Source organism: Paroedura picta, chromosome 4, assembly GCF_049243985.1.
Source record: "Paroedura picta isolate Pp20150507F chromosome 4, Ppicta_v3.0, whole genome shotgun sequence".
In the NCBI taxonomy this organism is placed as follows: domain Eukaryota; kingdom Metazoa; phylum Chordata; class Lepidosauria; order Squamata; family Gekkonidae; genus Paroedura; species Paroedura picta.
This window is the reverse complement of record NC_135372.1, coordinates 37,073,710-37,100,955: the sequence shown is the minus strand read 5'-3', so window position 1 is coordinate 37,100,955 and position 27,246 is coordinate 37,073,710. Positions and strand designations below refer to the sequence as shown.

Sequence of the window (27,246 nt, the reverse complement as noted above, 5' to 3'; positions counted from 1 at the left end):
AACCAGTGCAGCTGCTTCAGCAGAGGCTGAACATGGGACCTCCAAGATGATTTAGTGAGGACCCGTGCAGCTGCATTCTGTACCAGCTGTAACTTCCGGGTTAGAGACAAGGGTAGGCCCGCGTAGAGCGAGTTACAGAAGTCTAATCTAGAAGTAACCGTTGCGTGGATCACAGTGGCCAGGTGTTCCGGGGGCAGGTAGGGCGCTAGTAGCCGAGCTTGGCGTAGATGGAGAAACGCCGTCCGGGCTACCTTAGTGACCTGGGCCTCCATGGAAAGTGAGGCATCCAGAATCACTCCCAAATTCCTGGCTTGGGGCACAGATGACAGTTGTACCCCGTCCAGGCAGGGAAGACGCGCTTCCTGTTCCTGCTCCCTTCGGCCTAGCCAAAGGACCTCCGTCTTGGAGGGGTTGAGTCTCAGGCGGCTCTTCCTGATCCATCCAGCCACTGCTTCCAAACAACTGGCGAATTTTTCTGGGGGGAGATCTGGCCGGCCATCCATCAAGAGATAGAGCTGGGTATCATCAGCGTACTGGTGACACCCAAGCCCATAACTCCGTACCAGCTGAGCCAGGGGACGCATATAGATATTAAATAACGTGGGGGAGAGCACCGCTCCCTGTGGCACCCCACATGGGAGTGCAAAGGAGTCGGATAACTCCTCCCCCACAGCGACCCTCTGTGATCTGTTCTCTAGAAAGGAGGATAGCCATTTAAGAGCCACCCTTCCAATCCCAGTATCAGCGAGGCGGTGAACCAAGAGCTCGTGGTCAACCACATCAAATGCGGCTGACAGGTCTAATAGCACGAGAATGGCCGACCCGCCCCGGTCCAGCTGGCCTCTGCTAATTTACTCTCTGCTAATTTATTCTCATTATGTGTGTAGCCTGGTGATTTATAATTTATTGTCTGAAGAAGCATGTGTCTTAAAACGTTGCTAGTCTTAAGGGTGACACTGGACTAAGGTGACCAGATTTTAACATTTGTAAAGCGGGACACCATTGACTGGGGGGTGGGGGTTCTTGATTAAAATTTTGGTCTATATGGAGCAACAAGTTTCATAGAACGCAAAAATAGTATTGTAATATATATATATTTTAATTTCAACCTAAGTACAATTTGCCAGGTGCCCCCAGATGTCCCTCCAAAAGTGGGACAACCTAGACAGCTTACACTGGACTCAAGCTTTGTTCTGCTACTTCAGACCAGCAGGGCTATCCATCTGAATGTAATAATGTTAGCCACCATTTTAGATAGCTTTAAAATAAAAGTTGGGGGGGGGAGTCATGAAACCTAAGTAGAACCTCCATGTACAAGGGCAGTGTATTATCACACAAGCATGCCCGGCATGTTTATTCATTTCCTCATTGGCATGCAATCGATTTTATATTGCGAAAATAACACAAACAACGCTGCTCTCGCTGACTCAGGCACACTCCAAGTAGTAACTCCCATGTTTACGCCGGTCTTCAGGCTTCCAGCCTCTGCCTCCTCCAGGCAGGAAACGGTTAACCGGACACCCGCACGAGCTCCCGCCCACTTCACCTCGTATTCCATGGCGCGCTTTCCCCCCATTGGCTGCCAAAGGAGGAAGAAAAGCGGCACGGGCGGACGGCCGCTTCCCATTGGCCCGAGTCGGCCACGCCGAGCCGCTTCAAAAAGGAGCTCTTGGGCGGCGACGTCTCCGCGCTGAGCGCGAGAGGAAACCTCACGACGTAGCCTCGCTCAGGGCGGAGAGGCGGCGGCGGAGGGAGGCGTGGTCTTGCTGGGCGCCCCCATTGGCCAGAGCGGGGGTGGACGAGCTGGGCGGTACCATGTTGCGAGCGTGAGGGGAGCTCGGAAAGAAGAGGGGCAGCCGGCGGTGGCGAGCGGTGCCGGCTGGCCCAGTCTGCGGGGATGGCGCGTGGGTGTCCGTTGGTTGCGTAAGTTATAAAGTCAAGGAGACGTTGGGGGGGAGGGATGGTGCGCGCGCGCGCGCACTGAAGGGCCAAAGGTGAGGGGGACCCGGTCTCCCTTCCCTTCCCATTGCGCTCCCCGTCTTCATAATTCACCGTGGATCCGTCCATGTGTAAGAAGCAAAGGGAGAATAGGAGGGATGTACCAACACTGTCCTGGAAGGGGGGGAGAACATGACCGCGGGCGCAATTACCTCACCTCTTCCACGTTTCAGTTGTGTTGAGGGGAGGCGGAGGGAATTAAAAGGCTACCTTCTTTCTTCCGCTCCTTTCGTGTGTGGAGGGAGAAGAGGGTCTTCAGGGGCTCCAGTATCGCACTGTGGGGACGAAATAGATAAGGTGAATGGGTAGACGTGCCTCTGAGCATGTGCAGAGTATACTTCGCTTTCACTGTTGAGCTGCTGCAGAGGGGACGGCGCTCTGCTACTCCAGAGGATGTTACTGGGTGGAAGTGACGATGAGCATGTGCAGAGTGTATTTTGCCTTCGCAGCACACTGCTGCTCAAGGGGATGTTAATGGGCGAAAGTGACTCTGAGCATGTGTAGAGGATACTTCCTCCTTTGTTGCGGAAATGCTATGGGAATGACTGTTGTTCCCATCTGGCCTGATCTAGATGTGCTGCAACAGGACTGTTTCTGGGTTTGTGTCTACCACCAGGCCCCCCACTAGAATTGCCTGGTCCCTCCACTACTGGCAGTGGATGGGGGCATAGGGTTGCCAGATCCCAATTTGGGAACTCCTGGAGATAACTCCTGGGGGTGGAGCCTGGAGATGGCAGGACCTTCAGTGAGGTACAAAGCTATGTATTCCACCCTTCAACGAATGCATTTTCGCCTGGGGAACTGCTCTCTGTAGTCTGGAGATGAGCTATAATTCCAGGGGATCCCCAGGTCCCACCTGGAGGCTGTAATCTCTAGCCCCTTCCTTTCACCCCACTCACATTCCCACAGGCCTATGTTTCCTGCTTTCGCTTGTTGGCTTGTGAGCCTTTCTACTGACCTCGTCCTTTCCCTGATAGTGCTTTCATATATGCAGATAGGAACATGACCACTGTGCTCACCAAGCATGCCACAATTCCTCCCCTGACTGACTGTGGCTTTGGAGTAGTGAGCTCTGCCAGAAACCGTGGGCCACTACCCCAACTCAGGACGTGCTGACACCAGCCCTATGCTGCACAAGGAAGGGCTTGGCTGCTTCAGTCTGCAGAGAAAACCATCATGTTGGTCAGAGATCTATGGTGTGCAAAGGTCTAGGCTAGACTCTTTCACCCTGATGTACTAATTAGTTTTACATGGGGAGTATTAAATGCCTGACTCCTCCTTTAGTCTGAAGTGGAAGGGCCTGTTCTGTCACTTCATTCCATTGCATGTCTGGCCCAGGCCTCTCTTAGGGTATTCAGTCCAGAAGGTTTTGCTTTCAGAAAGATCTGCACCCTGGCATCTATCTGTTCTTGAAATACCTTTTATTCTTAGAAATTCCATCACAAAGCTTAATAAGCATCATTGAACATTCCTGTCGGGTCAAAACATACACAGCGTATAGCTTCATTCTGAAATTTGTCATTCCAGAACTTAAAGAAACACCATTTCTCTGCAAATCTGTTTGGTACATTACGAGCCATGGTCTTCGAGGCTTACCAAATGGCTCGTTTTGTCCTTAACGTTCAGTAGTGGTTTGCTATTGCCTGGCTATGTGTCACAGCCCCAATATTCTTTGATGGAGTCCCATCCAAATACTAGGCAGGGCAGCCCCTGTTTCGTTTCCGAGCTCTGGGCAATCCAGGTCAGGGTGACCACTGTGCTGCATTCTTTTCTCTCCCTCTGAAATTAAGCACCAGGGACAGTTCAAACAACAAAACTACAGCCACTCAATTCCCTCATTTGTTTGTTAGGGGAAAGTATACTCTGGCATCATATTTGTAAATAAGCTAGGTCATTGAAGCAATGATGTTTGAAAAGCTGAAAACAATAACTCCAAAATTGCTATCAAAAGTCACAAAAGCAGCAGGCAATTATGACCTGACCAAAAAGATAGAAAAGAAGAAACTGTAAAAGCCACTAGGCTATGTCGTCTGTGGTACAATTAGAACCTACAAGGTATAGACAGGCTGTAAAATTTCAAGGCAATAAAGATAATTGGTTCCATAGGTTTTCTTGAAGGTTTAGACATTCCATGGAAGAACCAGCAAAGAAAAAGCAGATCATACCACATGTCAAATAAGAAAGGTAATGAAGAGCAGCCAGGAGAGGCAGGCTATAAAAATAAAGTTTATTATTATTAATATACATTGAGCTTTTTCTGGATTTTAACCAGGATCTCATCTGATCTCTGCAAGTCCTACAGTATAGATGGGGGCGGGGGGAGATACAAGGTAGGTTGATTGGTGGGTGGGAAGGAGACAGAAACAAGGAAAGGTGAGGATATAGAGACTGCCAGGAAGAGGGAAAGAGGAAATATTGTGAGGTTGGAAGTACAGAACGCCTCCCATGGTCTCATATACTGGTCCTATCTTTCAACTCATAGTCTCAGAGTAGCTTTTACCTCCATGCGATTTCAAACAATGCCAACAGCTGTACTGAGTTGGCGATACCATAAAACACCAAAAGATCAATGCTTCTGTATTTGTGGAGCTTTAGTCCTGGAGGATCTCCCACATTACATTCTCACTTGCCCATTGTATACAGATCCTAGGGCCAAATTTCTAGCTGACCTACTAGATGGGCTAAATGATAAATCCGACCAGGAAAAACTTGTGTTTTTGTTAGCAGATACTAATTCATTTGTTTCTAACAAAATGTCATTATTTGCCCTTGCAGCAAAGAAAATAAGGGCCAGAGTGGTGCTGCAGAGAGCAAGTACCTAGAGGAGCTTTAGGATAGGTGGACATATGTAGTCTGGAAATGTTTTTATGATGTTAAGTGATTGTTGTCTGAGATTGCACATTCTTTTTATTACTGATTTGAAATGTTTTAAATCCTTTTATATTTTCCTTTTGTATTGTAATGGCCTATGGCTACATGCAATAAAATCTGACTTGACTTGACATATACTGGTTAAGAAGGGTTTTGGACTTTAACCTGGAAAATTGGGTTTGATTCTCCACTCTCCCACATGAAACATGCTGGGTGACCTTGGACTAGTGACAGTTCTCTCAGAATTCTCTCAGCCTCACCTACCTCACAAGTTGCCTGTTGTGGGCACAGGAAGGGAAGGAAATTGTAAGATGCTTTGAGTCTCCTTGAGTTAGATAAAAGCAGGAATATAATAACCAACTCTTCTCTTTTACATCATTAGGAACAATTGACATTAGTTCCTTCAATACTGTAGAGAAAGTAGAGAGGAAGAAGGCAAGGCTACATATACATATACATTGTCTTTTTGCATTCTGGAAGTTAATTTTGGTTGCTTGTTGTAAGATGTTGGGCGAGTGTGAGAAGGAACAAGTTCTCCCTTTCCCTAAATTGTCACTCCAAATTGCAGAGAATTGAGTACTATGAATATCGTTAGTTCAGCAAAAATCTGTTAGTATTATGGTTTTGGCTGTGTAATGTGTGTGCCTTGAGTTAACCATTCTGGAAGCTGATTAGATATTGCAATGTTCTGAACTTTTTAATGAGTATCAAAAGGATTTTAATTTTAGTGAAGAATACCACAAATTCAGGACTGTAGCTGTTATTTGTTATGAAATGTCTTTAGGAGTACTGCACAAGGTAACAACGCTATTCATGTACAAGAAGACGTTCTTATTTCAGATGCTTCATATATTTCTGCATCTGGGTTGTCACATCCTGTGGCTATTTAATAAACACGTAATCCTTATTTCTTACTAGTTATAGATCACAAGTGGTATAAATAATGTGTTCTAGAATAGAAGACCAGAGGGTTTTGCAGAGGGCATCTAATTTTGCCCTCCACCACCATTTCCTTTCCCTGAATGCCGTGATTTCCTGTACTGTTTTCCTGCTTCCTTCTCTCCTTCCCACCAACTAACCAGCCTATCTTTATCTGTCCCTTCCCATCTTTAACTTTTCCTTCTGCCCTTTCCCTGGCAGCTTCTCCCTGGGAAAATGCTAGCAAAGTTGTGCTCAGTTGTACAGTGGGGAACCTGCAAGAATTTGTGGGAGGCACCTCACTTTCTCTTTTATCCCCTTCCCACTCTTATTTCCTCTTTTCTTTCTCCTGGCAGTCCTATCCTCATCTTTCCCTGCTTCCTTCTCCCTTCTCTCCTTCCCACCCATCAATCAACCTACCTTTTACCTGCCCTCCTCCCGTTTTCACCTGTATTTATTATTCATTTATATCCCATCTTTCTCCACAACAACCCTGTGAGGAAGGATAGGCTGGGAGTATGTGACTAGGCCAAAGTTATCCAGTGAGCTTCTGTGGCAAAATGGTGATCCAAACTTTGGTTCCCGGATGGTAGCCTGAAACTAATGGTTGTATCACACTGGCCTTTGCTGGGTGGATGCAATAGAAACAGTAGGAAGCAACCAGGACTGGTTAAGTCAGGCAAGTCACATGGGAGCAAGTTGCTTAGTGGTTGCTGCCATGACTGGTTGCAGCAAGTCCTCTCTTTAAGGCCTCAACTACCCTGGCTTTTACTGACAGACTAAATGTTTCCAAGGCTGGCAATATTGTTAGAGGTGCCTAGGAACAATCACTGATGGCACCTGTTTCTTAAAGCTACAGGTAGTCCTTTTATCATTGGTGGGAGATTAACTAGTCTAATTATTTTTTTTAATTGATTGTTCTGCAAACTTGGGCTTTTCTCAGGCTTGTGGAAAGATCTGTCTTGTCTGTCCCTGGCCCCAGTCTCAAGATTTATGTATCCATAGATGGGGCCTCATGGTAATAAGAAGGCCTGCCCCTCAATAGTATAGCAGTAGTGAACTGCACTATTTGCAGGTTAGTATAAATAGTCAATACACAAGGAACTCAGAATTTAAAACGTTGCTATTGGGGGAAGCAAAGGATGACCCAAAAAGAGTATGGGGGCATATCTTGCTTATGTAAAGGATTGTTTTTCCCAGATCTAGTTGTTGGTGGTGATGTGTGTGCTCTGACCGAGATGATAAAGTGATCACACCCTCTGTGCTAATTCTTCAGCAGTTTGTACATAGGAAGTGGTTTATAGTTTTAAAAAAATCTAATCCACAAATGAAATGCATCTGATCATGCCTGTATATTGGGAAATTGATGCTGGGGTAAATATGTACTTCATAGCAACTTCTTGGAGGCCTTTCTGTGCCTCTGAATTATGTTTATGTAGTGGCAGTGGTACTTCTCATTCTCTCAGGGCCCAAAGTGTGTTTTTTAAATCTGAAAGAGTAGGGGATTTTTCAACAGAAAGACTGCAAGCAGAAATTAGGCCGCTCACACTGGTATAACAAACATGAGAATTTTCTTGCACAGTCTTTTCTGTGTTTGTTTGGCAGCATATTTTTACAGTATTTTTTAAAAAAAGAACTTGCCCAGAAGAAGAAGAGTTGGTTTTTATATCCTACTTTTCTCTACCAGGAGTCTCAAAGCGGCTTACAATTGCCTTCCCTTCTTCCTCTCCCCACAACAGATATTCTGTGAGGTAGGTGAGGCTGAGAGAGTCCTGATATTACTGCTCTGTGAGAACTATCAGGGCTGTGACTTGCTCAAGGTCACCCAGCTGGCTGCGTGTAGAGGAGCGGGGAATCAAACCCGGTTTGTCGGATTAGAAGCCACCGCTCTTAACCACTATGCCAAGCTGGACTGCTGTATGGCCCGTTATGCAGATCTGCAGCCTGCACAACTTTATTCTGCAAGATTATTGTCAAGAATTACCGGTCGCCCAGCTTCAGCTTTTTCTTTTATGCAGATTTCCTTAGGATGATCAAGTACTAATTTTTGCCATATCTCACAGTAAAACTCCAGTGGGGAAGCACTTATTTGACGGATTTTTAACAGTGTTGCAGAGCTCAGAACTGCTGGTTACACGAAGTAGGTCTCTTTTATTGATGTGCGCAGCAGAAGTTCTAAAATATAGAAATGTCTATTATATATAGCCAACCAGCAGATCATGCCTCAAGGTATAAAATTCCATTATGTTTATTAACTTAACAGCGGTCCCGGAAGATGGATCTGTCACAGTGGACTAGTTGGAGTAATGGCTATGAATGAAATCCATCAAGTTCCTTGCTTTGTAAGAGACTTCCTGTAGCCTTCGGAAGAGCCGGTCAGAAAAAGACTCTTTTTTTTCCACCATGAAGTTGAAGCAGCGGGTGGTGCTTCTAGCAATCCTCCTCGTCATCTTTATTTTCACCAAGGTTTTCCTCATAGACAACCTGGACACATCGGCTGCGAACCGCGAGGACCAGCGCGCTTTCCATCGCATGATGGCAAGCCTGCGGGTGGAACTGGACCCACGCCTTGACCACACGCTACAGTCCCCCTGGGAGATTGCAGCCCAGTGGGTGGTGCCACGGGAAGTGTACCCAGAGGAGACGCCAGAACTCGGGGCCGTGATGCACGCCATGGCTACCAAAAAGATCATCAAGGCAGACGTAGGCTACAAGGGCACTCAGCTGAAGGCATTGCTCATATTGGAAGGGGGACAGAAAGTAGTCTTCAAGCCTAAGAGGTAAAACGCTCCTTTAATGATGTGTTGTCAAATCACAGTCAAGTTATAGCAACTCTGTTAGGTTTTCCAGGGAAGACATTTATGAGGTGGTTTGCCATTGCCTTCTTCTGCACAGTGGCCTTGGAACTCCTCAGTGGCTTCCCATCCAAATACTAATCGGGGCCAGCCCTGCTTAGCTTTCAAGACCTCAAACTTCAAAAACATCAAAACGAACTCTCTGGTATTTTTTCGTTTTCGGTATCTTCGTCAGTAATGTAAGATACTCTTTAACTTTTAATAATAGGTCCTCTTTAAATGCATTCCTATCATGTACCAGAAGGGTATAACCTTAATCCTATGGTAATATGTATGCGGTTCAATCTCCAAATGTTTCTATGGTATCCAGTATATAAAAAAGGTAAAGGTATCCCCTGTGCAAGCACTGGGTCATGTCTGACCCTTGGGGTGACGTCCTCTAGCGTTTTCACGGCAGACTCAATACGGGGTGGTTTGCCAGTGCCTTCCCCAGTCATTACCGTTTACCCCCCAGCAAGCTGGGTACTCATTTTACCGACCTCGGAAGGATGGAAGGCTGAGTCAACCTTGAGCCGGCTGCTGGTATTGAACTCCCAGCCTCATGGGCAAAGCTTTCAGATGGCTGCCTTACCACTCTGCTCCACAAGAGGCTCTATCCAATATAGAAAGGTCTACAAATATTAGCATCACTACTACTAATTTAGTAGTGACCCCTAAAGAGCTACACTTGGTGATGCTAATATTTGTAGTCACTGATATATGATAGGAATTCATTTAAAGAGGACCTATTATTAAAGGTTAAAAAGTATCTTACATCAGTGGTCCCCAACCTTTCTGAGGTTGGGGACCGGCAGGGCATTGGGGCAAGCTTGCGGCCCGGGAAGTTTTTTACTGCGGGGGGGAGGGGAGGGGAGAGGGAGCCGTGGCCCGGCGCCATGGCCTTCGCGGCCCGGCACCGGGCCGCGGCCCGCAGGTTGGGGACCACTGTCTTACATCACTGACGAAGATACCAAAAACGAAAAAAATGCCTAGGAGTTTGTTTTGATGTTTTGGAAGTTTGAGGAATTGTTTATAGTGGAATAAACTGTTCATTTGCAATCGGCAGCTTGAAAAGTATTTCATTTACTTGTATTATGGCTGATGGGTCTTCACCTGTTGAATAGCTTTCAAGACCTGACAAGTTCAGGCTAGCCTGGACCATCCAGGTCCTCAGTTTAATGACAGAGTAAATAAAAGACTTTCACCAGGGCTTCCCAAAGGGGGGGGGAGTGCTTTATAATCATTCCCCAGGAGAAGGAGAGAGGAGGGACAAGAAGGGAAGTAGCTCAATTGCTTGTTCTTCTATTTCAATGCTGTGTGTATTTATGGAAATATAGCAAGCGGGGGGGCGTGTCTCGTGATGATTAATGCCGTTCACAAGCCTGCCTGTGATGGAAACTTGCCTCGCGGATCCTGGGTGTGAGAGCTTCATGGAAAGCAGCCATAGGAAAGGCATTCCACCCCACTGGCCGTGGATTACACAACAAATTATATCTACTGTTCGAAACTCTGCCCTGCAACTCATAATGGCAATACCATGACTGCCCAAGAAAATTACTCTAAATTAATTCCCGTTCCTCCTCAAGGAATTACATTAGACTGAAGCAGGCCATCCTTCTGCTTGTTCTTCTGCAGCTTGGAAGTCAAAATCCAAATGCACTCAGAATATCCCTTTTGTTACAACTTTTAGGTATGCTCGAGACCATGTGGTCGAAGGAGAGCCATATGCTGGATATGACAGGCACAACGCAGAAGTGGCAGCCTTCCACCTGGACAGGTGCGCCAATGCTGAATTACAATTAGAATTGAATTATTAAAATGAATAATTTTGGATTGTTGTCAAACATGCTTTTAAACCATTGTTTTATTTTTTGTAAATTTTGTAATGTTGTATGGATTACTTATTTGTCATTTGTAGAGGGAGAGTTCTTAATACATTTATTATGAAAAAATAAAATGAATAATTTTTAGAGACGGAGAATAGGAAGAAGTGAGTAGCTGTGTTGGTGTGAAGCAGCAGAACACAGTTTGGGTCCAGTGGCACTGTTAAGCCCACAAAGGTGAACTGGGATGGGCTTCCCCACACCACCACCTTGACCCCCACCCTCTGCATTCTGTACTGCACTCTGGGTTAACTAGCAGAGGATGATCGGATGTGTGAGGGGAGGTGGGACTGGTTTTAAATTGAGTTTTAAACTATGTTTTTTATTATTTTACTAGTAGTAAAGCCCATTGCATTCTGTAATACAACGGGTGCTAGCTGATGGTTTGGTGTGGGTTTAGTATCTCACTTGGAAGCTGGCAACCCTAAGAGGAGGTCTCTCTGTGCACAGCAGTCTTGGACCTAGTCAGGTTTATGCACACTTTGGTAGTATAGAATTCCAGAACATGAACCTACACCAATCTGGCAACCTTACCTCTGCTCTGTAATGTTTTCTTGACCTGAAATGTGACTGGTTAGGTGGCTGTGGAGGCATTATAGCCTTTTGAAGCCCCACTTTCAAACCTCAAGGAATTTTTCCAACCCAGAGACAGCCAACCTCAAGGTGGAGCCTGGAGAACTTCTGGAATTACATCTCATCTGCAGACTATAAAGATCAGCTCCGCAGGCAAAAATGGCTGCTTTGGAAGAGTGACTCTGCAGCATTTTACCCCCCTGAGGTTTAGGGATGGCAGCCCCCAGGTGCAGTCTGAGGATCCCCTGGAAGTACAGTTTATCTGCAGGCAGAGGCTGAAGAGAAAGCTCTACCCCCTCACATGCGCCTCTTCAAAAGGAATGCAAGTGGCCCCAGATGCCCCTTGGCTAGCACAGTCTATTGCGTAGCTGGTGATGTCTGCCCTTCTGAAGCCTACTACTGACAACTGCAGTTCCTGTTGTCTGCAAGGCCAAAGCATTGCCTAACAAAAGTGAATCATCTAGTTCCCCCCAAAGTCTCACTGCCTACTTTCCTGTAAAGCTAACTCCACTTGAAATTCTGGGCCACTTATGCCTTTGATTTCATAGGCCCTTCCTGGCAAATATTGTTTTTTATTTATCAGGCAAGTTTGAGAAGTCACTTCAGTTCCCATGTCTCTCCAGCCATTTACCTGTTCCCCATTTACCATTTCAGACTGTAAATATTCTTTATTTAGATATTCCTGCACTTGCCAGACTTGCAGGACCCATGCTGGTCTGTCTGTTTGCACCCCAAAATACAAACAGTTGCCAGTAAGGGCTGATCCATAGCCCAGGTGGGACATACCCTCACCATTCCACCCCAACCTCAGCCTGCAAGTCTCTACCATCGTCTCTACTATCGCTGCTCCTCTCTAGATTATAAAGATCAGCTTCCCAGGCAGAGACAGTTGCTTTGGAAGGTGGATTCTGAGACACTGTACCATTTTAAGGCCCTCCTCCAAATCTTCAGGAAAATTTGCAAGCCAGGGGTAGCCAACCTCCAGGTAGGGTCTGGATTGCTGCTGGAATTATTGCTTATCTCCAGACCATAAAGATCAGCTCCCCAGGCAGAAACGGCTGCTTTGGAGGTTGGACAGGGTTATTGTGCAGAAGAAACACAAGGCCTCCCATGCATGTTGTTGTGGAGATGAAACACTTGAGGCTTACTGCACAGGGTTATGGTACAGATGAAAAGAACCTATTCAACAGCATCCGGTTTTGTCTGCACAACAACCTTGCACGGTAGGCCTCAAATGTTCAGAGCGTGGTGGAGAAGAGACATGAATGGCTTGGCTGCATCTTCCCCCCAGCAGCGAGGCCAGCCACAGCAGTGTTTTAAGTGAGATGGAGCTTTTCCATGGCCTCCCTGTCAGCCAACGGTTAGGCAGAAGGGGAACCTTCTTTAGAACCTTCAGCATTTTATCAGAAGTCTGAATCACTCTTTATGTATATAGATTATTGTATTTTATTTTATTACTACCTTCAAAGCCCATTCCTAAGAACAGGCCTTGAAAGGGCCCCCTCCCTTAGCCCCCGGCCATGCAGCTTAAGGTGGCTTTGGGCCGCAGCTCACAGTTGGATCAAGTGGGGTGGGCGGGGGCTGGCTAGCTCATTAGTTCCATCACAAGAGTCTCTGTTCCATCACAAGGAACTTGCATTATACTGCAAGGCCCCAATCATCTTGAATATTATGTCACAGAAGGGGGAACCAGCTTGATGTAGTGGTTAAGAGCGGTGGTCTGGATAGTCAAGTTTGATTCCCTATTCCTCCACATGCAGCCAGCTTGGCTCGTCATAGTCCTGTTCAGAACTCTCTCAGCCCCACCTACCTCACAAGAGTGTTGTGGGGAGAGGAAGGGAAGGTAATTCTAAGCCACTTTGAGACTCCTTTGGGTGGTGAAAAGTGGAATATAAAAACCAGCTCTTCTATTTTTGGCATCAATCTTGCAATGACCACAGGGTGTAGTTCTGAGCTTGCTGACAAGGGCTTGGGAGCTTCAATGTGACTTCTCATACCTGTGGACAAAGACCTAGCTAGCAAACTGGGACACTGTGTGGGTTTGTGGAATCTGGGTATGCTGGCCGCCATGATTCCCACTAACCTAGCATACACAATTGGTTTCATGCCCTTGCCCTGTATACCTTTTGGCAGCTTGTGGCTCAGGGCATCTTCCGCAAGGTTTTTCCCTTAGCCTCTCTAATTGCACGTTTCACTGCTTTAGTGGTGAGCGCTGTCTTGTCTGTGTGATGAGAATGGCATATACAGTTTAGGGAGTTCTTGGCCAGTTGAAACATACTCTGTGAATACTCCAGTTCAGCACTGATCGGTTTTACATTTTCTCTGTATGGGTTTTTAAAAGATCTATTTGTACCATGTTGCCTATCTTCAAAGTTGATTCATTCGCATGCTTTCTCCTCCAAACAGAATCTTGGGTTTCCGTCGAGCCCCAATTGTGATTGGCAGGTTTGTGAATCTCCGCACGGAAATCAAACCTGTTGCCACGGAGCAGCTGCTCAGTACCTTCCTGGCGTTAGGTGAGCAAGTCCTCTCAGACATTGAATGAAGCATACAAAGGGCTGGTAACAGCATTAACTGGCTGCAGTCCAGTGCAGATGTAACTTTTCTGATCTCCCAAGATTCAGTAAATAGGGAGAATGAAGTAGGCTCAGGTGCTCGCTATCCCTTCCTTCTCAACTCTCGTACAGTTCTTGCCTGAGGTGCCTTTTTGGAGGTAGCCATGGTGCAGAGCTGTATTCACACCCACTGCACTGGATTTGCAAAGTGTGGTTTGAAGCTAAGTGCGGTTAGAGGTAACATCAGTACACAGGGAGTATGCTGAGGTTAGTTCCAGAAAGTTCATGTCCATGAGGGAAGAAAGGAGTGGATGGAGCACATAACTCCATGGCTCATCCCCAGTAGCTTAACTATGGGAGAAGGGGAACATTAGTGACTTACAAGTAGAGCTCTGCTCCTGTAATGGAACTTTCCTGTTCTGCCCCCTTCGGACGTAGCCCCCTCCCCAGGATTGTCCCAGGAGTAAAGGACTCCCAGGAATAGTGTTGGACACAATCTGCCCTGGAAGGTGTGACACAACATATATTCCCCTCTTTGCCATCAAAAGTGGCCTTCCACATGCAGAAAGAGGCTGTAAGATTCAATCTGCTATGTCTGCTAAGGAGCTTATTTCAGAGATTGTTATGTGTAGGAGTCTTCTGTTAAGAAGCAATCTTTGCTGCTTCTTCCTGTGTTAATTGGGACAACAAACATTTCAAGAGTAATTTCAGCAGTTGGTTTAAAAAAATCATACTCCGGCTTTCTTCAGAACAGACTCAAGGAGAATTTACAACATAGCATAATCAAATGTCAAATTTTGAAGAAGCAGTTGTTTAAAACCATCATCTGTTAACAAGTTCCAGGAGGTCTGCCTCACACTTTGATATTTCTGTTGTTAGCATGAATAAATGTTCTGTACACATTCGCATGGAAAGCAAATATCTGCCATTACCCTCAATCAGGCAGAGTAAAATGTGTTCTAGCCTTTCCCCACAATATTGGGCAGCAATAGTAGCTGGGTTTTCTCTTGAGCAATGTAAAATACGCTGGTTTCAATTTCTGCATAGAAAAGTTGGCTCTCTGGGAAAACCTCTTGACTAGCCTCAGAACATCCCAGAACTTTTTAGTGTTTCAGCCACTTCAGCGGCCATTCAAGCTCACTTCGGGCTTGAATGGCCACCGAAGCATGCCGAAACACACAAGAGTAATCCAAACATCAAGTTGAAGTGACTTCTCCTTTTTCTCTGAAGGTAATAATACTTGCTTCTATGGGAAGTGCTACTATTGCCGGGAGACAGAGCCAGCCTGTGCTGATGGGGACACCATGGAGGGATCAGTCACGCTGTGGCTGCCAGATGTCTGGCCTCTTCAGAAGCATCGACATCCATGGGGAAGGACCTACAGGGAAGGCAAATTGGCCAGGTATGAGATTCACCACAATTGTGGTTTTTTTGCAGGGTCTGTTGACCAATCTGGGGAAACAAGGAGTGTTGCACAGATGGAAAGGAAGTTTCAGCTAGATTTCTTGCAACTTCGTAGTGGCCAACATCTCTAATCAATGTGATCTATGAATTAATGAGAATGTTAAAGCTTAGCTGGTGGAGAAGATAGGGTCACTGGTGGAGTTTGTTGGGGCTTTAGGTCGTATGGCAACTAGGGTGTACAGTATTTCAAGAAATGTTGGAGAATTCAAAATTTAGGCTGCTCTTTTGGCCATTGCCTTCCTTTTTGACTGTAGATGTTCTCCTGGGAAATCTAGAGTTTGAGAAGAAATACAGCTGGTGGAAGACCTCTGGTCTCATCTTTAAAACTATTCTGCAGCTCCATTGTTAGCTTTATATGGATTTACGGGAATAAAATTGTTCACAATAGAACAGAATATGGTTCTAGTTCTTCTTTACATCTAACATATCTGTCTAGAATAAACTTTTGTGATTCCACAAAATTTTCTGTGAATCTGCTTTGAAACTGGAGAGCCAGTTGGGTGTAGTGGTTAGGAGTACAGACTGCGCTCCCCCACATGCAGCCAGCTGGGTGACCTTGGGCTTGCCACAGCACTGATAAAATTGTTCTGACCGGGCAGTGATATCAGGGCTCTCTCAGCCTCACCCACCTCACAGGGTGTCTGTTGTGGGGAGAGGAATGGGAAGGCGACTGTAAGCTGGTTTGAGTCTCTTTCGGGTAGGGAAAAGCAGCATATAAGAACCAACTCTTCTTCTTCTTGATTTTAAAGATAACCGTCTTCTCTGCCCAGTGGACTAAATTTCTACCTCTCATGCTTGCTTGGTGAGATGTTTGAAAACCTTGGTGGCATTTGTTAATTGCTCTTTAGGATTCCTGTGTGTAACATGTTTCTTTTGACTTGCAAACATATTGCCATACTTTTATCTCTTACTTTTCTCCCCCTGAAATTTTACTACCCCTTAAAAAGGCAGGACCTAATCCTCAATTATGTGGCTGCACAGTGGGTGGAGCCCATTGCCAGTGCTCATTCATCATTAGTTTTTCTTCCTGCCCTTCAACTGTATGGGCATCTAGGTTCCTCCTATGGCACTGGGACCCAGCACAATTCTCCAGTGTGGAAGAGGAGGGGAACGTTGTCAGATGCTAGCAGCTTGCAACCTAGCCTCACAAAAGGCCAAGCCCTTAGAAGAGGGGCTTTAAAGGAAGTGGGAGAAAGCCCTTAGAGATAAAGGAGAAATTAGAAGTTAACCTGAGGAAAGGTCAGGGAGGAGAGTAGCTTCCCATGGAGTAAACATGGCTTGGAGGTGTGGCCTAGAAGCACTTAGCTCAAGGGTTTTTGCATCAACACTTGAGTTGGGGAACACTTGACTGGGGGTGGGGTGGGGATGAAGGTCACCTTCTACAGTCAGGCTTCCTGTTGTTAAAGCAACAATAAATGTGTCAAGTTTAAAAGGATAAAGGCAGTTAGTTTTGTACAGAGGAAGTGAATTCCAGTGTCTCTCTTTGCCTCTGAGAGGAGTAGAAGTACATAATTGAGCAGCAGTATTAAAAAGTTGATATTCATTTATGAAAAGTGCAGATGTTAATTTATTTAATTTAGAAAATGTGGATATGTCACCTTTCCAGGAACTCTGCTCAAAATTGTTTGAAAAATAAGCATAATCAATGTGTCTTATTCTGAACACGGCTCCATCTGTGGGTACTTAAATCCAGAAACTGGGGCAATGGACAAACAAGACAGATCTTTCTATAAACTTAGGCTTGCAAGAAAAATCTGAAATGTAAAAAAACACAATTAAATACATTTTGGGTTGTGGTTAAAAATCCTCCCAAAATCAATAGTGCCTGTAACTTTAAAAAATGAATACTGACTCATTGGCTGTTGCTAGGCAGCCACAACATTATTGGCAGATCTCAGGCTTTGGTTTCTTCAAGTTAAAGTCAGGTGGTAGGGCAGGCCCAATCCTGTGCTGTTTTGGTCTTTGGATGAGAACTCATCAGGCCAGGTCTGCCGTGGAGAAAAGGAAGCAGAAAAGGTGAATATATGGAGGCTATCAGGAAGAAGAAAAGAGACAATGATGTGGGGGAGGGGGAAGTAAGGTACCTCTGAACATCTTTGCAGGTTCCCTACTATGTAATAGGGCCCAGACATAGAAGACTTTCCCAGGGAGACACTGTCAAGTGAAGGAAAGAGAAAGCGGAATATGGCATTGGAGGATGACAGATAAAAGTTGCTTGGCTGAGGGGGTGAGAAGGAAGCAGAAAAAGAGAAGAGGCTATAGGGGCTTTCAGGAAAGAGAATATTGGAAGAGGAGAAAATGACATGCCTCACTTCAAGTCTCTGTAGGTCCCTTGCTTGTGAGATCATAAAGCAGCAGACTGAGATGATGAGTTGAACAAAATAAAGGAAATTTGTTTGTGCAGGACGATGGGAGACTGCTGTGCTGGAACCTAAATGAAGCTGACAACTCAGCCACCTCTCGCTGTGGGCATTCACCAAGTAGACTTTGAACAAATCTGACAAGGCTTTCTGTAGATAGCCTCCTCACTCATAATTTAAGTAAAGGTGGGGGGGAAGGGAAACTAACCACGGAAGCTCTGAGATTATGTAGGCTTGATGATCCTTTTTTCAGGGTTCTCTCTTTAAGTGTGTCTGAAGATGGGTAGTCCTATGGTACATAGATCATCATGGTTTTGGCCTTGACCTTCCATGTCTTACAGGTGGGAATACGATGAGAGCTACTGTGATGCTGTGAAGAAGACCTCGCCCTATGATGCAGGGCCACGGCTCCTTGACATCATCGATACAGCCATCTTTGATTATTTGATTGGCAACGCTGACCGACATCATTATGAAAGTTTTCAGGATGACGAAGGGGCCAGCATGCTTATTCTCCTCGACAATGCCAAAAGGTAGGAGGTATAGGATATCTCTGAAGAGCACGACTGCCTTTGGCCGTCTGCCTTGTGGATATAGAGCAGCCTTTCTCAGCTTTGTTGCCATTGAGAAACCCCTGAAACATCCTTCAGGTTTCGAGAACCCCCAGAAGTGGTGTGATCGGGCAGAATACGGATGGGAAGCAGAGCTGTGTTCACGTCCACCCAGGGGACCCTCCCCTTCCCACCCCCAACAGGCCCATCATTGGCCATTTGGGCGGGGGGGGGGTCAGCATGACCATATATGGTCATCCAATAAATGTTTAACACATCTAAAAATATACAAAAAATTAACTTCTGCCAATCCAGGGAAGTCTTCCAGGTCTGTCAAGAAACCCCAGGGTTTCACAAAGCCCTGGCTGAGAAAGCCTGGTATAGAGAATTGCATGGTGCAGGGATAGACACACTTTAAGAAGATACCTTCAGAAGTCTAGACCATCATTATGTATTCAATCAACTTGAATCTCTTAGTGAGTCTCTCACTTTTTGGGGGGGAGTAGTTCTTTGGTGGAATTTTGGGGCACCTAGACATTTTAACAATCCTTTCCTTTTCCTCTCAAGTCTTTCTTGCCTGTATGCTTTGAGCAGTAGGGTCAGTCAGTGCTAGCAAGTTTTTCCCCAGACAAGCAGTATTTTCCCTGAATGGCCACCCCACCTCACTCTTGGGTGTTCAAATATGTCACTCCAAGGAAACTATATTCTGAGCCTGTGTGATTTGATGGGTACAGTCATATGAGTCCAGATGCTTGTCATTGATGTGGACCTGTGAAATGGCTTTATACTAAAATAGACTGCTGTAGGATGTAATCCACATAATCCACTTGAACTAGTCATAGTCACATCTTTTCAAGGTCTCAGGCAATCTGTTTCAGCCCAGCTATGGAAATGCATAGTGATCACAATATCAGCCTAGGACCTTGGAGACCCAAATTCTGAGTCCCTCCTCTGCCATGCAAGTTTGCTGAGTGACATTGGGCTAGCCACTCTGTCTCAGCCTAGGCCAACCTTTTTTGGGTTGTGGGCTGGTGGGGGGGAGGGCAATCCGGGCCCCAGCTACCTCACAGGGCAGTTAATGAAGGGAGAATGATGAGGCATGCTGTCTCATGTCCCCATTGGAAAGAAAACCTGGTACAATACTGGAAATACTGGGGACTGATCATGGGACCTTCTTACATGTACAACTGTTATGGGTTCAAGATTGGAGCTATAAGGGAAATTTTAGAAATTCTTCTGCACAGTCCCATAATGCAGCCTTTCTCAACTTTTTTTTACTGTTGAGAAATCCTTGAAATATTTTTCAGGCTTCAAGAAACCCCAGAAGTAGCAAGATTGTGGAGAATATTGTTGGGAAGCATTGCTGTGTACATGCCCACCCAGGGCCCTTCCCCCTCCTGCCCCCTCCAGGCCCATCATTGGCCATTTTCGTCGGAGGAGTGGGTTGACATGACCATATACAGTCATATCACCTGATAAATGTTTAACAAATATGTATGTAAAAATTAACTGCCACCCATTCAGGAAATCCTTGCAGGGCCATCAAGAAACCCCAGTTTCACGAAACCCTGGTTGAGAAAGCCTGCATTAATGCATTGAATTGACTTGATTGGGGTGGATCCCATGGGTCACTTCCATGGATAGAGTGTGGGGGCCTGGTGGCTTTGCCAGTTTCATTCTCCTGCAGCAGACCTATTACAACCCTCTCATGCTTTTTCTAGTAGTCTTCTTTTTCAAGCAGCATTTTGGGCTGCAGATGGAGAAAGGAAGAGAGGAAGTCATGCTCCACAGACAGAACTCTGTTCCACCTGTGGAAATCCTCTGTGGGATCCCATCCTACTGTTTGTACCATGTATCTTGGTACCATGTACCAAGTGCTTGCATGTATCTCATATTCCTGCTTTGCTTTGTCAAGAGAAGCAGAATTTCCCAAAGGATTTGCCTGATAGATGCCATTTGCTTTTCAGTTTTGGGAACCCTTCCCTGGATGAGAGAAGCATCCTTGCGCCTCTCTATCAATGCTGCATGTGAGTAAAGTCTGTTGGTCTCACTTGTCCATAACATGCAAATATTAAAACTGAAATTGATGGTAATTAATGTTCTTCTGAGCATCGTTGGAATATGCAGGTGTGGCAGCCAATTGAGTGTTATTCAATTTATTGCAATAATAGGTTGTTGGTTTAGATTCTGCAAAGCATTATCACTTTCTGTTAACGTGCGTGGATGGCTGTGGGTTGTTATTTTTTCCAGCTTGAGATCCTGGCTGCATATTCAGTGATCATGTGAAAAGGAGCTCTGTATAAGCCATCCTCTAACTCTTGATCATTCTAGAGGCTGTCACAGAGACAAGCAGCTAGTGCAGTCCTAAGCAGGGTTACACCCTTCTCAGCCTGTTGACTTTAGTGGACTTCGAAGGGTGTGACTGTGCTTAGGAATGCACCAAGTGAGAACTTGGGTTGCAGATCTGCAGTCTGTCTAGACGGACGACGGCAGCCAGTAGCTGTGGTCCCCTTCATATTTCTTTGCTAATCCCCGAGGGAGCTTTCAGTATGCTCAGCTGTCAGAGCCTGGTTTACACTAAATCTCATGAAGCACTGCCACTGGTAAAGCATAGCCGAGTTCTGATAATGCATGCAAATGCTGCTGTTTAAATAAGGAAGTGACTGTAGGGGGTAGGAAGGATGAGAGAAATAGTGGCAAGGAGTCAGAAGAAAAGCAGCGTTCTCATTCTCGGTGGCTACATAAATGTCACAGATTTCATTCCTCAGAAACAAGTGCCCTAGAAATCATGCCTGTGGTTTACCTCTTATCGCTTTCCATTAACCGTAGCAAATGTTTGATTTGCTGCTTTTGGCAATCCATAGCCAGAGCTGGCCATCTAACAAATTTCTTTGTGTACAGAATTAATTTAGCACTTAATCTGAGAACACACCTAGCCATGTTGCTATGAGACTGGACCGTGAGGCAGGCAGCCCCTTCAAATCTTATTTTGGCTGTGGTCAAACATAACACTAATGATCACAGAATGCCTGCAAGAATAAAGCTCTCTTTGCCTGACAGCCAAATGTGAGCAGATTTCTGTAGGGAGGGAGTTTTGTCGCCAGGGTGCCACAAGACCCTGCTTCCTAGGGCCACTGATCACATGACAGAAGATAGGCGTTTCACACACTAAGATTTCTGCAGATCTTGGCAGGTATGTGAGAAGGTGGTCCTTTAGGTATTCCAGCTCCGGTCGTATTGGGTTTTAAAGATAAGGATCAGCACTTTGAATTATGTTCAGATGCAAATTGGTTTGGCATGTTCCCATGCTGACATTTCACTTAGCAGTGTTGTGGTTTCATTCTGAACCAATCGGAGTTTCCCAACAGTATTAAAAGAAAGCCTTACCTAACATTTACCATAATCTGGGAGGACGGATCTAACTGGACTCCAGGGTACAAACCTGCTCCTTAATGGCAGCGTGTGACCCCTGTCTAAAGCATGCTGACTCCTCAGTTGAACATGTTGACCTCGGAGCTACCACTGAACTCAAACCTGCTTGATAATTCTTGCATTTTTATGCTGATTGAGGGCCATTGGCAAGATCCTGATAACTGCTTGGATTGTATAATTGGCCAGTTAATTATGCATCTTAACTCTATCTAAACCTTCCTAGCAATTAACCCCACAGCCCACCAAGATGTTTGGTTGAGGAAATTCTGTTCCATTGTATCCAAAGAGGTGTGCTTGCACATGAAATAAAACTATGTTGGTCTTAAAGATGACACTGGAGCCAGCTTGGTGTAGTGGTTAAGAGCGGCATCTCCTCTACGTGCAGCCAACTGGGTGACCTCTGCCTTTCCACAGCAATGATAAAGCTGTTCTGACCAAGCAGTAATATCAGGGCTCTCTCAGCCTCATCTCCCTCACAGGGTGGCTGTTGTGGGGGGAGGAAAAGGAAGGTGACCATAAGCTGCTTGGAGATTCCTTCGGGTAGAGAAAAGCAGCATATAAGAACCAACTCTTCTTCTTCAGTAATCTCAGGGCTTTCTCAACCTCCCCTACCTCACGGGTGTCTTTTGTAGTGAGAGGCGTGTCCAAAAGGAGTACCAGTGCTGTGTGTCATCTGCATGCCGATGATGCTTTATTCAGTCTCTGAGAAACCTCAGTAGGTCCATATAGGTTCAGATTCCACAGGGTCAAGCAGTAGTCAGCCAGCATCATCTTCTGGTTCTGATCAGCAAGACGAGACTGGCTGACTTTCCCAGCCTTATGTCAAGTGGGTCAGAAGGATACCATGGCCAATTTTCCTCTTTTCCCCAACATCATTTCTCAGTGTGTGTGTGTGGTGGGGTACTGCCCTGGTTTTTTACTGCCAAAGGAGTCTCAAAGCAACTTACAACTGCCTACCCTTCCTCTCCCTACAGCAGACACCCTGTGAGGTAGGTGAGGCTGAGAGAACTGTGAGTAGCCCAAGGTCATCCAGCTGGCTGCAATGTGGAGGAAGGGGGAAATCATACCCGGTTCTCCAGCTTAGTGACCACCACTCTTAACCACTGCACCAAGCTGGCTCTCGAAATGCAATTATGAAGTTTGGGATTATGCATGCCAGTAAAATGTCTACACCGGTAGTTGCACAAATCATTTTCAGCACAGACTTTATCTTGCCCTTTCTCCAAGGAGGACTTAATTCTTGCAATATCCCTGAGAGATTAAATAGGTTTTGGAATTACAGTATTTGCTGGTGTATAAGACTACTTTCCCCCCCTGAAAAACATGCCTCCAAGTGGGGGGCGGGGGGTTGTCCTATACGCCAGGTGCACTTCAGTTGGATAGACATAGCTGCCCATAGTGGCCCATAGTACTGTAATGTAATGTAACAAACTCTATATTTTGAGTGGAAATGTTGGGGGGTCGTCTTATACGCCCAGTCGTCTTATACGCTGGCAAATACGGTACTGACTGGTCCAAGGTCACCTGGAGGACTCAATGGCTGACCCATGGCTTCCCCCAGTTTGCGTTCAATGCTTTGTAATATTTTGTGTCGAAGTATGAACAACTCTACCCATAGCTATATTTAGTGCGTGGGCACGTCCAAATGAGCTACCTCTGTACCTCTCCATGATGTCCGCAACACAAACCTAAGCTTTATGCACATACTTGGCTTTTTTTTTTCTCTTTCAGCATCCGTGTCTCCACTTGGAACAGGCTAAACTACCTAAAGAATGGGGTACTGAAGTCTGCCTTAAAAACTGCTATGTCCCATGACCCCATCTCACCAGTCTTGTCCACTCCTCACATGGACGCCTTGGACCAACGGCTCCTGAACATCCTGGCTACGATAAAACAATGTACAGACCAGTTTGGCTCGGATGTAGTACTGGTGGAAGATAGGATGACACTTTCCCATTTATAGCTTTCGACAGAAGAGAGCTGGGATTCTTTCTTAAAAAAAACAAAAACAAAAAGAGGAAAAAAAAACAGCACAACGGGTTCTGTGTGGCGGTGAGCAAGAGGGGCTGGAAATGAAATGCCTGGTTTTCCGGCACTGGAGAAGGAAACAGCAGCCTGAAGGTTCTGTTGAAGATACGGGACTTGTCCTTGAGTGAGCGGCCCTCTGTAACTCTTAGGGAGGTCCATTGCTGGCAGTGGATGTTACACTGAGAGCTCCCCTGGTGTGTATGTGGACAAAAGACTGGAATAGGGGAATTAAGATGGACTGGTTCTAGAAAGAGCCATAGTCTCCCCCCCACCACCACCACTCAAGGTATAATTTTTAAATAGTTCAGTTCAGGGTTGTGAAGGATTGGCTGGTTTGGAATCCACGATGCCTCCCTTTTTAAAACGGCAGCAGCAAGACAAGTACCATTGGTGGCAGAGATTTCTTAGCATCTTGCCTGGAAAGTGTATAACAGCCCCCCTCGCGCCCGAATGTCATTCTAGTATTTTGTGAGCCCTATGGAAGGGTGTGTGATTATACCTGTGGTGTTCAGCTCACTCCTTCAATTCCAGGATGCTGAAACGACCTTCTAGTTGTCCCTGTGAGCTGAATGGAGAATGGATTGTGTGGTAATAGCAAAGACCCAACCAGCCGTAAAGGTGACTAATAAATTTTTCATAGAGATTACTAGGCAAGCCATTACTGTGTTCCCATAGAGAAGGGTTCTTGCTCTCTTTAAATAATAATAATTCCTTTGATAGCTGCTAATACTTAAAAAAAAATCAGATGCAGGTTCATTTGAACCAAAGGAAGGAAGGAAGGATTGAGCCCGTTGTGAGAATAGATTGCCCTTCATGAGACACGTCAGATTTGTTGCTACACTTGGGATTATTTGGGCACCCCAAACTTGCAAGGTTTTCTGTCAAAGGTGTCACTTCTCCAGTGACATAGTCACAGATACAGTCCTATAGGATAGATCTTTGATATTGTCACTTGTCATACCTGAACCTTCAGCTAGGGTCTTTAGAATGCCTTTTTCAAACTGGTCCAGTGTCTTGTTTCAAGCTCAGGCTGTCATCTGCTGGCCGTGTGATAACTACCCTGAAACTGAGGCCTGTGTTGATGTTCAGAACACTTTTAGATTGTCTGTTTTGAATAAGCCTGCTAGTTTTGAAAAGAGCTTCCTTCCGGGATGCCAAGGAGAAAGCTGTCAAAGAGTATCCTGTCTTAATTCTGACTATTGTGCACCAATGCGTATTCAGCCAGATTTCATCAGCAGCCTCAACCTGTGTTCATTGAAAATTGATGCTTGGGATCCCTGTTAAGGACTTAAAAGTAGGAGCCAAATACTTACCATTCACCTCTCTAATACATTTTTATATCATTTGGGCAAAAGATTTAAAAAGCCAAGGCAGTATCTTGACCAGCACAAACAGGGGGTCCGTTCTTACTTACGTTTCAGTAATTTGCCCTGCCACAGACTGTTTTTAGATTTATGCTCATTCCAGTGACTTAAAATTACAGCCAGGCCTAAACAAAGACTAATGCCATTGCCAAACCCTGTCTATAGCAAACTATCTGCTTGAACAAAAAAAACAAGGAACCATTTGTAACTGAGTCAGCTGAGAATTGGGTGTCGCAACAGGAATTATTAGGCAATGGCTGCTGCCATGAGGGTCACTGGTTAGAAACATCTTCTGAAAACATAAAATGAAAATGAGTGAATCAGACATTAACTTGCATCCGGAATTGACACAGGCAGTGCTAGTGTGGGAAAGGTTGTACGGATTTGGTTGGAGTCCTCCGGCTGTTCCCATCTTATTGTTCCTACATAGTGTGTTAGCTGCAAACCAGTGTAAACAACATGACCCCAAGGTGTTTGGGTGGTGGCTGTTTTCTTTGTCGCCCAGTGATGGACATCAGAATAGCTTCAAAGCACCGAAACAGAGTATAAAATAGTCGCTCTGTATTTTTTGTCTCTGTTGGCAAGCTGGCCAGAAGAAACCAGACAGCTTTCTGCTTTTGGGATCTGATGAACTGGACATGTTTCACAATTTAAAAAGACACTAATTTATTAAGAAAGTAACTTATTTGTGTGGCAGCTGAAGCGCAATGCGTTAGACTCGCATCTCTTCTTGGAGCTGCCCGGGGGTCGCCCTCGGCAGCAGCTACAAAATGGAAGCTGTCAGCGGAAGAGGACACAGTGTAATCTCAGACATGTTATGTGTTTTCCCCAGAGTCACACTCCACATAAACAAACATGTGAATAAAAATTTTAATAAGCCAAGTGGATTGGTTGATTACTGAATGATGAGCAATATCTTGCCTTTGTTGTCTAGGTCTGCCCCTTCAGTCACTACCTTTGCAGTCATGACGGTGCTACTGATGTGGATCCTTTTCATGTTATTGTTGGGCCAGTTCCCAAGAGAGTTGGCAGGGGTGTGGGAAGTGTTTGAGACACGGGCTAAACTGAAAACCTCGTCTGAGGCTGGGATATATCCTGGGTCGTGCATTCTGGGTACAGAAGGCAACACCACTCCCTTTGACAGAATGGCAGTATGATGCCTCTGGTTAGTCTAGGATGGGGGGGGGGGGCACAGGATGGCTCTCCAGCTGTCTGTGAACAATTCCCGTGTGCTCCTACCAGCATATCCCTGGTCTAGGATAAAAACCTGTCGTATATGTAGCAGTTACTCGTAACATCCTCTAGATGGCTTTGCACTCTACTAAATGTTGGTAATGCTAAAAAAAAGCCCTTTTCTATTAGCCTTTGAAAGGAAGCATGGACAACAAAACAACCGTATAGTAACAGTAAATCAAAGAGGAGCTCCAATATTGCAAATAAAACTGTATAAACTAGAATCATAAGAGTTGGAAGGGATCTCCTGGGTCATCTAGTCCGGTGTCCCCAACCACCGGGCTGCGGCTCCCTCTTCCCGCAGTAAGAAACTTCCCAGGCCGCAAGCAAATCGTCCGCAAAAGTGGCCGATTAGCTTGTGGCCCGCAAGCTTCTTTTTCTGGGTGGGGGAAGCAGGGCCGCAGAAGTGCCACGCATGCACGTTTGTGGCCGCGCATGCACAACGGGCGATCGCCCTCCCTGCCGCCGCCGGTCCGCAGCCTTAAAAAGGTTGCAGACCACTGATCTGGTCCAACCCCTGCACTATGCAGGACACTGTTTACAGTAACTAGCTCAACTGTCAAAGTTTGAAAGCCCATGTGTCCAAGAAGACTGATGAAGTGGGTTTTGGTAAGTTCTCCAAGTGCCATACCAGATCAGACAGCTGCTTGTGACTTGTGTTCATTTCCTGGCCACAGCTATGGAAAAATAGCCCTTACTGACATAAAATACCCCTAATGGTCTTGGACTGATTTTACTCTGATGTAATTGCACCTGAGAGTTTAAAGACAGGTTGTTTTTTTATTTTTTAAGATCTCTCAATGGCTACTGACTATGCCAACCTAGATGTGGCAGCATCCATGAGGACGTCTCTAATCTAAAGCCATTTAAAATTGACTGGAGCATGGCACTCTTGTTTCCCCTTCGGCCGTGCCTTTTAAAATGCTGAGGGAGAGGGGGAAGGTGTTGCCATTTCAGATGTGGGATAGCTGCTGTCCCCTGGCTGGCTGCTTTTGGGAAATGGTTTTAGAAGATGGATGCACTGAATTACTGCCATGTGAGCAATTGTGTTTTGATGCATGCCAAGAAGAAACCAGATAATTCATAAACTTAAAGATTTACATCTCAAATTAACCAGGATATTTACACTGGTATGCAGGCAAGACAATGGTTATGTTATAGTTCATAGTTATCGGATAACTT

General features: G+C 45.6%; 1 protein-coding gene across 4 annotated transcripts; it reads left to right on the top strand.

Moving 5' to 3' along the window:
* Positions 1–1,655: 1,655 nt before the first annotated feature.
* On the top strand, positions 1,656–25,713 carry FAM20B (FAM20B glycosaminoglycan xylosylkinase). Of its 4 annotated transcripts, none has more exons than XM_077332468.1 (8): positions 1,656–1,923; positions 8,051–8,567; positions 10,312–10,398; positions 13,484–13,593; positions 14,863–15,034; positions 17,798–17,989; positions 19,975–20,034; positions 23,171–25,713. In XM_077332468.1, the coding sequence occupies exons 2-8, from the start codon at positions 8,191–8,193 to the stop codon at positions 23,400–23,402; spliced, it is 1,230 nt and encodes a 409-aa protein (XP_077188583.1). In that variant the 5' UTR covers positions 1,656–1,923; positions 8,051–8,190; the 3' UTR covers positions 23,403–25,713. The 4 variants fall into 4 exon arrangements, with proteins under 4 accessions (XP_077188583.1, XP_077188584.1, XP_077188587.1 ...); XM_077332469.1 differs by lacking the exon at positions 1,656–1,923 and adding an exon at positions 1,955–2,069; XM_077332472.1 differs by lacking the exon at positions 1,656–1,923 and adding an exon at positions 1,976–1,994.
* The last annotated feature ends 1,533 nt before the right edge of the window (positions 25,714–27,246 follow it).

Coding starts and splice junctions, on each gene's coding strand:
- FAM20B (XM_077332468.1), top strand. CDS start 8,191: ATGAAGTTGAAGCAGCGGGTGGTGCTTCTAGCAATCCTCCTCGTCATC. Junction 13,594..14,862: donor CAGTACCTTCCTGGCGTTAG/GTGAGCAAGTCC, acceptor TTTTCTCTGAAG/GTAATAATACTTGCTTCTAT. Junction 15,035..17,797: donor AGGGAAGGCAAATTGGCCAG/GTATGAGATTCA, acceptor CATGTCTTACAG/GTGGGAATACGATGAGAGCT.